The sequence below is a fragment of the Bubalus bubalis genome, chromosome 23 (assembly GCF_019923935.1).
Source record: "Bubalus bubalis isolate 160015118507 breed Murrah chromosome 23, NDDB_SH_1, whole genome shotgun sequence".
Taxonomy (NCBI): Eukaryota; Metazoa; Chordata; class Mammalia; order Artiodactyla; family Bovidae; genus Bubalus; species Bubalus bubalis.
This window is the reverse complement of record NC_059179.1, coordinates 737,354-753,688: the sequence shown is the minus strand read 5'-3', so window position 1 is coordinate 753,688 and position 16,335 is coordinate 737,354. Positions and strand designations below refer to the sequence as shown.

Genomic DNA, 16,335 nt, shown 5'->3' with positions numbered 1-16,335 from the left:
ACTCAAAAACTGTTTTATTTTCACACAACATTGTTTGATGTCAACATACATCATATATATCTCATTCTTTTTTTCTTGGCTCTGTAGTATGTGGGATCTTAGTTCCCTGGCCAGGATTTGAACCTATACCCTTTGCAGTGAAAGCACAGAGCCTTAACCACTGGACCACCAGGGAAGTCCTCTCATTCTTTTTTTTAAACATTTATTTATTTGGCTGCATCAGGTCTTAGTTGTGGTGCTCAAGTCATTTGGGATCTTTCCTTGAGGCATGTGGGCTTAGTTGCTCCACACATGGGATCTTAGTTCCCCAACCAGGGATTGAACTCATGTTCCCTGCATGGCAAAGCATATTCTTCACCACTGGACCACCAGGGAAATAAATCTCAACTTAGACTCCCTCCAACTGCAAGTGACATGCTTTCCTGCCAAAGTCATAATGGAGGTATTCTAACAGGGTGATAGTGGTTTGATTTGGGTAATAACCTTATGGGTGTCTCACAGTTTATACGTTGCTTTATCTTATTTTTCCCTACACAGCACTATTTTGCTTTGTTTTGCTTTTGTACACACACACACAATAATTAAAATGAATGATTCTGAATGCTTTGTCTTTGAGATCTGCGTTTGATCAGCATGGAATACATTGGGTCTTATGGGGATCTTATGGACTTGAGCAGCTTGTGTAATTCACAAGACAGTAGTTCAGTATTAATTCTTAAAGAGTGGAGAGAAGAGCAAAGGAAGCGATTACTGACCCTGGCATTTCTTTTTAAAATAAGAATCATTAAATTATTTTTAATACTCCATATGTGGCTGTGATGCTTGAAGTAGATACATAAGAATTCCAGTTATGGTAGAGAAAGCATAAATCAGGTAGGGCAGTTTCTGGAAAACTTTGAGTAAATTAAATCAAAAGGGAGACGTATAAGTAGTCTTTGATTTTTTGTGTTTAAAAGTACACTGGCTTTTGAATAGACTTAGAGCAAAAAGGTACAGTTTTGATATGTCTAGTTATAGTATTTTGTTTTATATTTTTACCTCCCTAGGATATCTCAGAATTTTTCCTTTTTCAAATATGAAGTCTGTCTTTTTGCAGGCAGGGGAGGGTATATATTGTGTTTTTTGTTGGTCACTCTGTCTGTGCATATATACCATAGATTCAGTCACTTATTTCCAAACAGTGTAACAGGGCATATTTCCAGATACATATTTTTTTAATATAAATTTATTTCAATTGGAGGTTAATTATGATATTGTATTGGCTTTGCCATACATCAACATGAATCCACCACGGGTGTACACGTGTTCCCCATCCTGAATCCCCCTCCCACATCTCTCCCCATACCATCCCTCTGGGTCATCCCAGTGCCCCAGCCCCAAGCATCCTGTATCCTGCATCAAACCTGGACTGGTGATTTGATTCATATATGATATTATACATGTTTCAATACCATTCTCCCATATCATCCCACCCTCTCCCTCTCCCACAGAGTCCAACAGACTGTTCTATACATCTGTATCTCTTTTGCTGTTTTGCATACAGGGTTATCGTTACCATCTTTCTAAATTCCATATATATGCATTAGTATATTGTATTGGTGTTTTTCTTTCTGGCTTACTTCACTCTGTATAATAGGCTCCAGTTTCATCCACCTCATTAGAACTGATTCAAATGTATTCTTTTTAATGGCTGAGTAATACTCCATTGTGTATATGTACCACAGCTTTCTTATCCATTCATCTGCTGATGGACATCTAGGTTGCTTCCATGTCCTGGCTATTATAAACAGTACTGCGATGAACACTGGGGTACACGTGTCTCTTTCAATTCTGGTTTCCTCGGTGTGTATGCCCAGTAGTGGGATTGCTGGGTCATAAGGCAGTTCTATTCCCAGTGTTTTAAGGAATCTCCACGCTATTCTCCATAGTGGCTGTAGTAGTTTGCATTTCCACCAACAGTATGAGGGTTTCTTTTCTCCACACCCTCTCCAGCATTTATTGCTTGTAGACTTTTGGATAGCAGCCATTCTGACTGGCATGAAATGGTACCCCATTGTGGTTTTGATTTGCATTTCTCTGATAATGAGTGATGTTGAACATCTTTTCATGTGTTTGTTAGCTACCAGATACATATTTTGATAAAGGGATAGAACATTAGAAATTTCAGTTCAGTTCAGTTCAGTCGCTCAGTCATGTCCGACTCTTTGCAACCCCATGAACTGCAACATGCCAGGCCTCCCTGTCCATCACCAACTCCTGGAGCCTGCAGTTTTAGCATCAGTCCTTCCAGTGAACACTCAGGACTGATCTCCTTTAGGATGGACTGGTTGGATCTCCTTGAAGTCTAAGGGACTCTCAAGACCCTCCTAAAAATTCTAGGATGTGTATATCTCACCAAAGCACTTGTGTCATTTTTAGTAGTAACTAATGATTGATGTGACTGTTAAGAATGTTTGATGTACCATCAGCTGCCTCTTTTCTATAATAAGTGAGCTTTCCTATAATGTCAGGTTTAAATAGACAACTTAAGAACCTGGCTTTTGCAGGAGTTCTCTTATTAGATTTTATCTTTCTCATCCTTAGCTCTAACTTCCAACAGGAGGTAGAATCAGGGCACAAAAATTTAAGAACGTGATAATGAGTATTTTTCTATACTATTTTAAAGGGATTTGAAAGAACAGTCTAACATTTGAAATTTGAATGCTATTCAAGGCTATTCCAAGTAAAATATGGTTTGGGGTTTTTTGTTAGTAAAATTAATTTTGTATGATTTACTCACATATGCATTACTCTGTAAAATATATACATGCAAACCATTAACAGTTTTTAAAAATCTCAATTAGAGACTTTTTTTCCTTTTTAAAATTATTTTTAAATTAAAGTATAGTTGATTTACAATGTTAATTACTGCTATGCAGCAAAGTGTTTCAGTTACACATGTATATATACATGTACACTCACACACATTCTTATGTATATTTTCTTTTCCATTATGGTTTATCATAGGAATATTGAATATAGTTCTCTGTGGTATATAGTAGGGCCTTGTTGTTTATCCATTCTATATTTAAAAGCTTACATCTGCTAACCCCAGCCTCTCATTCCACCCCTCCTCCAGCTATGTGTGTGATTCTGTTTCAGTTTCATAAGACACTGTCATTTTTCACTTAACTAGTTTTCTAGTTAAAATAAGGGCCAAGAAGTTCCATTTATTCATTTACACTAATGTTTAGAAAACACAACGTGATGAATCTTTTTAAAAGCAATCTCCTAAAAGTCTAAATTAGAAAATCGTTAAATAAAGCAGTCATTGAGGGTTCAGGATGGGGAGCACGGGTATACCTGTGGCGGATTCATTTCGATGTTTGGCAAAACTAATACAATTATGTAAAGTTTAAAAATAAAATTAAAAAAAAATAAAATTAAATAAAATTAAAAAAAAAATAAAATAAAATGAGGCTATGGGGAATTCCCTGGCGGTCCAGTGGTAAGGACTCTGTGCTTCCACTTTTGGGGCCCCAAGTTTGATCCGTGGTTGGGGAACTGATTCCTCAAGCCACTTGGAGAGGGAAAAAGAGATTTTGCCCAAGATCATGTGGCAAATAAGTGATGGTACTTGGACTTAAACTTCAGAGCCTTGCTTTTTTAACACTATCACTGACATCTTCCACTTTATCGTTGAACTATACTGGGACCAAAGAAGTTGCTAACTCTGTTAGTTAATTCCTGTTAGGAAGAGAAGCACAGCACAAGCTGTGGGGAAGAAACAACAAAAACAAAAAGGAAAGTACCGAGTTACACTGGAAGGGACTAGAAAACTTGGAAGGAGACCTGAGTTTGCACTTGGCTTGGTTACTTAGCTCATGTATCAGATTCTTAGGAAAGAAAGAAATTCTTAGGAAATCTAATCATGTATTAGATTCTTTTCCCTACCACATCCTCTTTCTTGTTTGTCTCTGTTAGAGCACTAAACTCATTGCAATGATGCTAAGATGCCCATCTTTTTCATTTTAACATTTCTAAAATCTGGATGTGCCTTGTAATTGATGTGTCTTAAAATTAATCAGCAACATTTCTGCTTAATTATTGATACATAAGGATGTGATTTACCATTGACAGCATCTTAGATTTGATGAATGCAATATTTGTTTACGTGTGTTCCCATGAAATTGTTCACACCATCCCCACAGTTTTCAAATACAGAGTATATACAATGATTTTCTAATTTCTAGTATCATCCTCTTTTAAGCTCTAGCCTTGTATGTTGAATAAATTTTTCTTTGATATCACTGGGATCACAGATTTGGTGTATCTACTTTCCAGATCAACATCATCTAGTATATTCCCACATCTCAGTAACTGGTATCTACACCTGTAGAAGGCCTACTGCCAGGGTCTGAATCCCAGTACCATACTATACTAGTTCTGTGAGCACATAGTGAACCATGTCACTTTTATTCTTTGTTTGTAAAATGGGAAGCATAATAACACCTACCTGACAGGATTATTAAGATGATAAAACATTGAGTAAATATTAGCTGCTGCTTGTTTTCATCATGTATATTTGTGACTTTTCTCTTTCCTCTATACACGTAATTCATCATCAATCCTGTCATAAGTAGTGTTTTCACAATATCCCAAATTCATCCTCTTTTATCTCCCTGTTCTCTGGTCCAAGCCCCTATTATTGCCTGTAGCAATTAATTTTGTAGCTTCCCCTTTTTCCCATCTCTGATCCATTCAGTACATAGTCAGAGCCATCTTTTAAATCAGATTATGCCACTTCTTAAAACCCCTCCCAACACACTTGGTATAAAGCCCCCAATCCTTAATATGATTGTATATTGTTCTCAGTTTTCTGCCTGGCCTCTGCCTGCTCTTTCAACCTCATCTTATGCTGCTGTGCCTGACAGTATCAGTTCTGCCAAAACTAACTTCTACTCATCCCTTTAGATTCAAGCTGAAATGTCACTTTCTCAAAGACATTCCCTAACTGATTGCCTAACTAAATTAGGTTCTTCAGTCCTAATTTACAGTCTTTTATATTGAATTTATTCCTTTCATAGTTGGTGGTGGTCATTTCCTTCCCAACTGAAGGTAAATTACTTCCCCACAGTCATAGCGTTAGTTATGGTAGGAGTGGAATGCCAGCCTAGGACTGACCAACTACAACTGTGCCATTTCCATGATCTTTTGCTTCCTTGAAAGCAGAAAAGAGCATATGAATCAATGTGCTAGGCTTTAAGATATGGCCCAGCTGCTCTTCTTTCTTTCCATTTAACCTTCATGTTGTTCCTTAAATATCCATCTGTCCGTGAGCCTTCACTCTCCCAAATTAGATTATAAACTGGTTGAAGTAGGATCTGTTTTTTTTTTAAATCTATATTATACACCTAGTACCTATATAAGTACTAGGTGTATAATATTGATTTGAGGGAAAAAAAAATCCTAAGTTACACTGCATACAATAGATACTCAAAAATATTTTGTATTAGGGATGGTAAAGAAAAAACAGTATTTTAAGTCATTTAATTTTTTTAAATTTGGAGCTGTCTCATGAAGGAATTTAATATCTTATTCCATATTCTTCTATCCGTCAGTGACATAGTACATTTTATGTGTCCATATTTTGAATAGAACTGCCTAAAATGATATTTAAATGAATTGTTTGTGTCTTCATGGATTATTGCACTTGTTTCACTGGAAAAGAATTAATCTGAACTATTTTTGTTTTGCTTCAGGAGTTAAGTGATCTACAACGTGACCCACCTGCTCACTGTTCAGCTGGACCTGTGGGAGATGACTGTAAGCTTTACTCTCTTGCTAGGATTTTGGTACCATTAATAGTACAGGTTTGAACTCTTATTAATGACTCCAAAACTCCTTTGTTTGTTTCAGTGTTCCACTGGCAAGCAACTATTATGGGGCCTGTAAGTATGATTCATATATGTGAAATTAATCCCTTCAACCATCCTTCATTCTTACCATTTCATCTTTGATCAGATGTTTGTGGCTAGGGTTGAATTTTCTTGTACTCTGAGTCACTCAGAAAGCAAAATATGAGAAAAGGATTTATGATGATTTTCTAGTGCCCTGGTGGCAAATACTTGCTTGGAACACATTTACAGTGCTTTACCAAATCCCTGATCTTTATGCATAGTTTGCAACCAGGCTTCGTGTTTGCTTTATCTTTCTTTAAATACAGAAAGTTGTTTGGAACTAAGCGTAGTTACTCTCAACCTTTTAGTAGGTTAGATATAAGTCTAATTAACCCAATAATGGAATTCCTATAAGTAACAAGCAGTAAGTTTCACTGCAGTGTTTCATCACTGTGTGAGAGATCAGATACAATTTTGCAGTGGCTCTGTTGGCATCTCATGAGCTTGCCTCTTGTTGCGTTGTCCTGAATTCAAAATCACCTGCTGTTCTGTACCTGGCTTCTCATTATACTTATTGCCTTTGTTAAGCTTATTTCTTTCTACACCTGAGAAGCAGTTGTGACTTTTCTTTTTGTGGGCAAAAATCTGATTGTGTGAGAATGGGCACTGACACCTCAGGTCTGCTTCTAGATAAGAGTATGTTAGTAACATGTTTCCATGAGCATCATTCTGTCCTCCCTCCTTTGAAAGAGCTTTATCCAGGAAGCCATAGAGTTTTTAATCATAATTGCCTCATGCTAAGCTTTTAAAACATACACCAGTTACTGAATTTTCAGAGCAGGAGTCCTGGGCAAATGTTTAAAATAACTAAATTGTTACATTAAGTTCTTTTTTTAAAGGGTGAAGTGCATCATATTTATTTAACTACTTTGATAGGAATCTTTTTTCATTGCTTACCAAGAACTTTCAAAACATCACCTCTCACCCTTATGAATTATAGCCCTCCACAAATATTTTGCAGGTGAATCACATGTAGCAATTTATGTTACTCATACCCCCCTTTATTTTAGTAATGTAAATATGCCACTGTATAGTATAATTGAGTATCTAAGAAGATCATATCTGTTGATTGTAATTAACTTATATTTTCTACATTCCTTATAATTTTTGCTAAACTAGAATTAAACAATGTATATAGTAAGAATAATTATACAGTATGGTCCTCTAATATCTATGTAGAAACTTAAGTAGGAAGTAATGATAGCCTTCTATTCTTACCAACATGTTGACAGAGTATAACATGATACATTTAATTAAAATAAATGAATTAAAATAGAATTTAAAGGTATTTTTGCTACTTTTTTCCCCTTTCCCCCTTTTTTAAATCATCCTTTTTTTTTTTCTTGCTTGTAACATAGTATTTCCTAATTGCTATAAAGGCATATGGCCAAATTTAAATTCCTCTTATAAAGTTGATTCCTAATTTGATAATTCTATGAAACTGAATTTCTCTAGTTTCATTAGTGGCTTTTTCACATTTTCCACATTATTTTGTAAACTGTTACTAAGTGAAGATTTGAGGTTTAAATTATGTAAAAGTGTCACTTAGCCTTTTCTTTTCATAAATTGGTCATTTCAATTTATCTCTATTCTTGCCCCTTTAAGGGAAGAGGCATGAAAACTTAGGTTTTATAATTAAGAAGAAATATACTAGCCTCAACCCTTTTCTTTGATATTGATTACTGCTGTGAATCATCATTCTTTTCTCACAAAGTCTTGTGTGTATACTTATCTTTAACAACCTGTACTCATAAACAGGTTTATTTGGGCAAGTCACACCACTCTACTGTGTGTGTCCTATTTTTGTTTTGTTTTAAACTATGATTTTGGCATGATTGCTGGAAAATCCTCCTTCATGCCTACAAAGAGAAACCTGTTTTCAAGGTAAATGATTTGAACTTAAGACAAAAGGATGGCTTTTTTTTCCAAACCATTGTATTTGGAGGGAATCATCTTGGATTACTAATAAATACAGCAGTCAGACACTGATGTAATTATTTTGTAATTTCAGCCTGATAGCGCATATCAAGGTGGAGTCTTCTTTCTCACTGTACATTTTCCGACAGACTATCCTTTTAAACCACCAAAGGTATTTTTATTTTTATCATTGATGTCACCTCTATGTCAGGGAATTTACTCTCTATCCAGAGATATTTTCATGATGTCAAAAGACTGTGGGTGGGTTGGCGTGTCCAAACTTTTACATAAAGCCACTGAATCTAAAATATGTTTCCTCATCAAATATTTTACTATGTCTGTAAACAAAAAGCAGTATCTGTTAGGTTAGAAATTAGCTTCCCTAACCTGTCTTACCTTCCTCATTACATATGTGTAGTTTGGAAGTTTTTATGGTCAAGAATTAGACTTTTCCATTCCGGGGATTTTCTTTCCAAGGCTGATCCTTCTTTCTCAATTTTTAAGTATTCAACCAACATTTATCGAGCACCTACCATATTCTGTTGCACTGGGGAATACAAAATATAATAAATAAGATACAGTCCTTTTATTATATTTAGTATAGGAAAGATTAAGGGCTTCGGTAGCTAGCTAAGCTGGTAAAGAATCTGCCTGCAATACAAGAGACCCCGGTTTGCTTCCTGGGCTGGGAAGTTCCCCTGGAGAATGGATAGGCTACCCACTCCAGTATTCTTGGGCTTCCCTGGTGGCTCTGTGGTAAAGAATCCACCTGCAATGTAGGAGACATGGGTTTGATCCCTGGGTTGGGAAGATCCCCTAGAGGAGGGCATGGGAACCCACTCAAGTATTTTTGCCTAGAGAATCACCAGAGACAAAGAAGCCTGAAGAGCTGCAGTTCATGGGGTCACAAAGAATTGGACACAACTGAGCAACTAAGCACAAAAATAGGAAAGATTAAAACACATTCTTATTAAATTTAGCTTAGCTCTAAAGAGGAAACCAACAAATGATGGGGTGTCAGTGAGGGAGCGAATCATTAACAAATTCTGTCACTCATGAGATAATTACTTTAGATTTTTAAAAACATCGATTATATATGAAATGATACAACAATTCTTGTGAAAGATTGGAATTCTTGGTAGATTTCTTAGCACAGGTAATAAGCTGGGGCCCCTTAACTTTCCTCCAGAATAGGGTCAGCATTCTATTTCTAGGCTCAGGTGTCAATTGATCATTAAATTAAGGAAAGGGTCGCTTTGAGGGGTGATGAAAGCCATGGTTAATTATCTCAGGTGTTACTCACCTAGTCACACCAGCTATTACAGACTTATTTATTACAATTTCTAAAATACTTCTCAATTGCTTGGTGTTAGGAAGAGCAGGAAACTGAATTTATTTGCTTTCATATTATCAGTAGCTAAAACTACATTCGGATAAAGTAGATGCTCATCCAGTTTGTGTTGAATACATTTCTCCTCTAAGGTCATATGAAATTGAGGACATTTTACCCTAGAATAAATAGGTTCTGTTTGCTTTCATAGTTCCTGGATTATCAACAATTTTGTTTTGTTTTATGTTTAGATTGCTTTCACAACAAAAATTTACCATCCAAACATAAACAGTAATGGAAGTATTTGTCTTGATATCCTGAGGTCACAGTGGTCACCAGCTCTGACTGTGTCAAAAGGTAATTTCATTTATCAGATTTAAAACAGTTAATAACAGTGAGACAGAAAAAATACAGCAAAAAGGTCTTAGGGACCAAAGTTTGAAACAAAAACCCAATTGACTGTTTTCTTCTGCTTTGCTTTTGCTTTCCTTTCATAGCTTTTATATTACTCATGCTTAGGGGTGTTGATGGGCTGATCTAAATGATGAAATGAGAGAAATTTAAAACGGTAGAACTAGAAATTTGGGGATAAGCCTGTTGACATTTCATTCCTTTAGTTTGGGCTTTATCTTTAAAAACAGACAGGGACACAGAAAGAGATACACACACAGAAGTAAAAATAAGATTTTAGGACCAGTTGTCCTGTTCATTAAATGGAATTATTTATTGACATAATAAAGTTTTACCTCTCTTTTACTTCATCTAAGAAGTAATGCCAAACTAGGCAGATAAAATAAATGATTTAAAAAGACAGGAATTTGCTTTCAGTCCAATGGGTAGGACTCTAGACTTTCACTGCCAAGGGCCCCAGGTTCAATCTCTGATCTGGGAACAAGTCTCATGGTATGGCCAGAAAAAAAAAAAAAAAAGACATACTTACACTTTAGAATAATGCAGTACATATAGCATGTTAGTCTAAACTTTAGGCAATCAATAGCATCATTGTAAGGACTGATAAATACTCCATACAGATTCTCAACTTTCACAGTTATATAGCATTATTCTTTGAGATGTGTATATAGGGCATCTGAAGCTGTTTGTTTCATTCACTAATGCTGTTTGCTTTGCCACCCTCTTGTCTTGTCTCTTAACAGAAGAGAGCCTTAGTTACTATTTTGATATAGAAACATCTGCCCCGCAAAGTAACTTGGTAGTTTTCCCTTTTTATAAAATTTAAGGAAACTATTTCTCTTGAAGAATTTAGAGGAAGAATTGATGATCATTAAAAAAAATTTTAAATAAATGCTACCTGATTACATAACTTGTGTAAAAATTGGTAAGCTTTATAGGAAACAGTGTCTACAGCCATGATTATTTCAAGTATTAGATAAGTAACAGCCCTTCAGATCAGTTAGTTATTTATGAATGGCATTTTTTCTGACCTAAAATGTCCCTATAAAATGTTTGTGTAGATGCTAGTGTTTTTTTTTTTTTATTTTATTTTTAAACTTTACAAAATTGTATTAGTTATGCCAAATATCATAATGAATCCGCCACAGGTATACATGTGTTCCCCATCCTGAACCCTCCTTCCTCCTCCCTCCCCATACCATCCCTCTGGGTCGTCCCAGTGCACTAGCCCCAAGCATCCAGTATCGTGATGCTAGTGTTTTTAAAAAAATCTTTCACATAACTGTTACATACTAGATATAGGAAAGATAACTGTCATTAGGTTATTCAGATTAATAAACTTTCCTGGAATAGTATCACAAAATGAAATTCAGTTAGCTTATGCAGGAGGAGAAGGGGATGACAGAGGATCAGATGGTTGGATGGCATCACCGACTGAATGGACGTGAGTTTGAGCAAGCTCCAGGAGTTGGTAAAGGACAGAGAAGCCTGGTGTGCTGCAGTCCATGGAGTGGCAAAGGGTTGGACACAACTGTACAACTGAACTGACTGAACTATGCAGCTAAATAATTACAAGAGAAAGTGCAGACTGTCAGGTGTTAAATACTTACCTTCTGATACTGGTAGCTTTTTATAAAAAACAATTCATTTTGTCGACTTCTAGAAACTTAAAAAAAATTGTTGGAGTATATTTGCTTTACAATATTGTGTTAGTTTCTGCTGTACAGCAAAGTGAATCAACTTTACATATATATATATATATATCCCCTATTTTTTGGGTTGCCTTCTCATTTAGGTCACCGTAGAGCATTGAGTAGAATTCCCCGTGCTGTACAGTCGATTCTCATTAGTTAGCTTAGAAGCTGTCCTTTAAGAACAGTTTCACATAACCTTAGTTTCCTCATATGTCGAATAAGAAATTATAATAGTATTACCACATATGGTCACTATGCAACTAGCACATAGTAAAGCACTCAGTTCAGTTCAGTCGCTCAGTCATGTCCGACTCTTTGCAACCCTATGGACTACAGCACGCCAGGCCTCCCTGTCCATCACCAACTCCCGGAGTTTACCCAAATTCATGTCCATTGAGATGGTGATGCCGTCCAACCATCTCATCCTCTGTCGTCCCCTTCTCCTCCTGCCTTCAATCTTTCCCAGCATCAGTGTCTTTTCCAGTGAGTCAGCTCTTTGCATCAGGTGGCCAAAGTATTGGAGTTTCAGCTTCAACATCAGTCCTTCCAGTGAACACTCAGGACTGATCTCCTTTAGGATGGACTGGTTGGATCTCCCTGCAGTCCAAGGGACTCTCAAGAATCTTCTCCAACACCACAATTCAAAAGCATCAATTCTGCACTCAGCTTTCTTTATAGTCCAACTGCCATAGATGACTACTGGAAAAACCATAACCTTGACTAGATGGACCTTTGTTGACAAAATAATGTCTCTGCTTTTTAATATTCTGTCTAGGTTGGTCATAACTTTGCTTCCAAGGAGTAAGTGTCTTTTAATTTCATAGCTGCAGTCACCAACTGCAGTGATTTTGGAGCCCCCAAAAATAGTCCGCCACTGTTTCCCCATCTGTTTGCCATGAAGTGATGGGACCAGATGCCATGATCTTAGTTTTCTGAATGTTGAGCTTTAAGCCAACTTTTTCATTCTCCTCTTTCACTTTCATCAAAAGGCTCTTTAGTTCTTCTTTGCTTTCTGCCATAAGGTTGGTGTCATCTGCATATCTGAGGTTATTGATATTTCTCCCATAATCTTGATTCCAGCTTGTGTTTCATCCAGCCCAGCGTTTCTCATGATGTTCTCTGCATATAAGTTAAATAAACAGGGTAACAATATACAGCCTTGATGTACTCCTTTTCCTATTTGGAACCAGTCTGTTGTTCCATGTCCAGCTCTAACTGTTGCTTCCTGCCCTTCATATAGATTTCCCAAGAGGCAGGTCAAGTGGTCTGGTATTCCCATCTCTTTCAGAATTTTCCAGTTTATTGTGATCCACACAGTCAAAAGCTTTGGAATAGTCAATAAAGAGAAATAGATGTTTTTCTGGAACTCTCTTGCTTTTTTGATGATCCAATGGATGTTGGCAATTTGATCTGTGGTTCTTCTGCCTTTTCAAAATCCAGCTTGAACATCTGGAAGTTCACGGTTCATGTATTGCTGAAGCCTGGCTTGGAGAATTTTGAGCATTACTTTACTAGCATGTGAGATGAGTGCAATTGTGTGGTAGTTTAAGCATTCTTTGGCATTGCCTTTCTTTGGGATTGGAATGAAAACCGACCTTTTCCAATCCTGTGGCCTCAAATGAACGTTAACTATATTTACCTTTTCCCTTAAAACATTTGTTTTGTATGCATAATAGTGAAATCAGGGTACAGGGCTCTTGGTAGCAGGAGGGAGGAGATGAGGAACCTCCTTCTTGCTTAGTTTATAAAGTAGCGTGTATTTTCCTTATATGTGTTCATTTTTCACTTTTTAATATTTTAAATGTTTTATTTCACTTTTTATCATGAGTTAAGTTTGGAAATTTTCTGGAGACATGAGCCCAGATAATTTACCCTGTTTGTTTAATATACAGACTTAAAATTTCTTTGGGTAGATGGAAGATAAAAGAGGAATGAAATGTTAGTTTTTCTTAGCCCTTATTGCCCCCTTTCCAGGTCATTTAAGGATCACCTCTGCCTTATAAATTCACCTTTGGATGTGTAACAGTAGAAAAAGATAAATGAACATAGTAGAGGAAGGTGAAGATGGAAGATTGTTCCAAAGACTCCATGTATCCCCTTGGAAGTGGTGGCATGGAAGCAGACAATGAGGAACCAGAGTCCTTGATCCCTTCTTTTTCAGATACTTAGTTTTTTTGTTGGTTTGTTTTTGCTTTTTAAAATATAGCTATTTGCATTAGTACTTGGATTCAACATGGCAAGAAACAACTACTATATTTTTTCAATTTTAATTTACATTGTAAAATATACAAGTTATGTAATGATAGCTGTGCATATTATTTTTAAATGCATTTGATACAAATACTGTACATGTAATAAAAAATTTCATTGAAAATAATTTACAAATCTTCCCTCTTTAGCTCTAAGCCCGAATAAAAAGTGCATGAGCTCAGTCTCCCAAAATAGTTTGAACTATTAACTATAATTTGATTGTTTTACCTTGAATTGATTAGAACACAGATTTTTTTGCATTAAAATAGAATAAAAAGTGGACAGTTTTCTTGTTAAAGTAAAAAAGTATCTCTAAGAAACATCTGAGGTTAGGATGCTATACTAATATTTTCCAACTGTGTATTTGGAGTCTGTATGTTTTAATCTCAAATGTAATTTATGTGTTCATTTTGCTTTTTTTCTTTGTAAGTTTATTGTCTATTCATTAAAATTATTTTTACATATGTACTTTTGTATAAAGTAGAAAACTCATTACCTAATATGGTGTTCTCTTTTAAATCTAGTTTTATTGTCCATATGTTCTCTGCTTTGTGACCCTAATCCAGATGATCCCTTAGTACCAGATATTGCTCAAATCTATAAATCAGACAAAGAAAAGTAAGTGTTTGCTTACATTGGTTTCTATGCATTTCTATGTAGTCTGCCAAAACATAAGTATTATCAGTGTATTTAAGTACATTTAGTTACGCTTAGTATTTTTGTTGTTTATCTTTCCAAAGGAGTAAATCTTTCTTTTTAAACTGTTACTCTTTTTACAAAAAATCTCACCCCTTCCCACTTATTGTTTCATCCTTTACTGTTTAATAGTACTTATTTTGCTTTTGCATAATATGCATGTTTTTTGATAGTAACTGTCAAGCTATATGTAATTCTAAGTAGTAAATCTAAAATTTAAGAAGTTGGTAATTGGAAAGTACTGAATATCATATTCCTTACTTTCTCCAGGAAGAGAAGTTATCCCTAACTACCCCTAAACTGACCTACATCTTGCTGGTACCATTGATTCATTTGCATTTTACAGATAATGACCATTCAGGGTTGGCTTTTATAGATTTGTATTAGAAATTGACTTCTTTATTTTGTTATTTATGACTTCTTTATTTTGTTATTTATAACTTAGGTACATTTTCATATAGGTTGTAAAGAGATCTGTTAGTTTAAGAAATCCCTTATGTTTTCTGTTTTATTTATGTATGAACCAAAGTCACATTGACCCAATAATTGGTATATGTATGATTATTGTGATTAAATGTAAAAAGTTAGACAGTTTTACATTGACAGATCTTCTAAAACATTTAATTTGTATGTTTTTACTGTATCCCTTTTGTATATCTACAGATACAACAGACACGCAAGAGAATGGACTCAGAAATATGCAATGTAAAATCAAAAAAAATTTCATATATACTAGAGTACTGTAAAATCTAGGTTTTTTTCAACATTAGCAGTAAACTGAGCACTGTTTACTGTTTCATTGTACCATGAAATCCTGATTTTTACCCATTTTAAATGTATTTCTGAAGCAAGACAAAACAAACTTCCAAAAATATTCTTGAGACTGTGATGAGAGCATTTATCATTTTGTATGCATTGAGAAAGACATTTATTATGGTTTTTAAGATACGTGGACATCTGCATCTTCAGCTTATAAGATCTACAATGCATCTGAAAAGCAACCAAATTATTTTTTGCTGAAACTAGATGTTTTTACATGAAAAATACTGTATGTGTTATCTAAGATGTTGTCAGTTTTATAAATCTGTATTCAGATTTCATTCTTTGTTAGCTCACTTTATAATTTGTATTTTTTTACTGTATAGACTAAATATATTCTATTTACATGTATGTCAACTTGTTACTTTTTTCCTGTGAACAGTATTGAAAAAACCCAACATCTGATAATGAAATGAATTAACTGTCTCCCTTGTCTTGGGGTATTCTGTAGATTGATTGCAGATTTCTTAAACCTGAAATGATCTTTACACTGTAATTCTCAGTATACTGATTATGGAAAAATGTTTTGATTTTGTTATACTTGACTTAACTTTATTACAATGTGAATTAATTGCACTGCTAAGTAGAAAGATGTATAACTTTTATTTGTTGCTATTCACATCTGAATTTTTTTCTGTATAGGCAATATTATATTGACACCTTTTACAGATCTAAATGTAGCTTTTTCCATTTAAATAAAATGCTTTTTCTACTATTTGTCTTGATTACTTTGAAAGATAAAAATTTGCCTTATCTACAAGTAAGGATCAATACTCTATATAAAATTTTGCATGAAAATTAATTCCAAATTGTAAGGATGAAGTCTGTTGTACTTGGCATTGAGTGCGTGCTTAGTCTCTCAGTTGTGTCCAACTTAAGCACAATTAATTATATAAATTTTGCTTTAGATTTGTATCTGTCTACTAAATTGTCAATCTAAAGGATGATATACATTAGTCCTTTGTTATAGAATAGAATTTAGAATATGTTGGGGTTTGTCTTGGATCACATATAAAATGAATTATTTTCTAGAGTACTGAGATGAATATAAGGCAGTGTCACCCACATTGAAGAAAAAGTCTTTATAGACTTAAAGAGTAATTAGGTTAATTCATTAAAATACCCCTCTAGATGTAACTAGCATTGTATTTCTTAACATTTTAAAATCTAGAATTTCAAAAACAGAATTTTAGTGCTATCACAGTTTGAAAGAGGACATCCATGTTTTAACCATAGAAATTATAAAGAAAATTCTAAAATGACACTTTTCCTCTGTTTT

General features: G+C 34.9%; 1 protein-coding gene across 5 annotated transcripts in view; it reads left to right on the top strand.

The window, feature by feature from the left end:
• The window catches only part of UBE2D1 (ubiquitin conjugating enzyme E2 D1), a 36,789-nt gene extending 21,018 nt beyond the window's left edge, over positions 1-15,771 (top strand). For 2 of the 5 annotated variants that reach the window (XM_006051235.3, XM_006051234.3), the window contains exons 2-7: positions 5,742-5,805; positions 5,899-5,930; positions 7,951-8,028; positions 9,438-9,543; positions 14,066-14,159; positions 14,901-15,771. In XM_006051235.3, the coding sequence (XP_006051297.1) occupies positions 5,742-5,805; positions 5,899-5,930; positions 7,951-8,028; positions 9,438-9,543; positions 14,066-14,159; positions 14,901-14,946 (420 nt within the window). In that variant the 3' untranslated portion in view covers positions 14,947-15,771. Of the gene's footprint in view, positions 1-5,741; positions 5,806-5,898; positions 5,931-7,950; positions 8,029-9,437; positions 9,544-14,065; positions 14,160-14,507; positions 14,556-14,900 lie in introns of all 5 variants that reach the window. The other 3 variants (XM_025273801.2, XM_025273800.2, XM_044935536.1) reach the window with 2 other exon arrangements.
• The last annotated feature ends 564 nt before the right edge of the window (positions 15,772-16,335 follow it).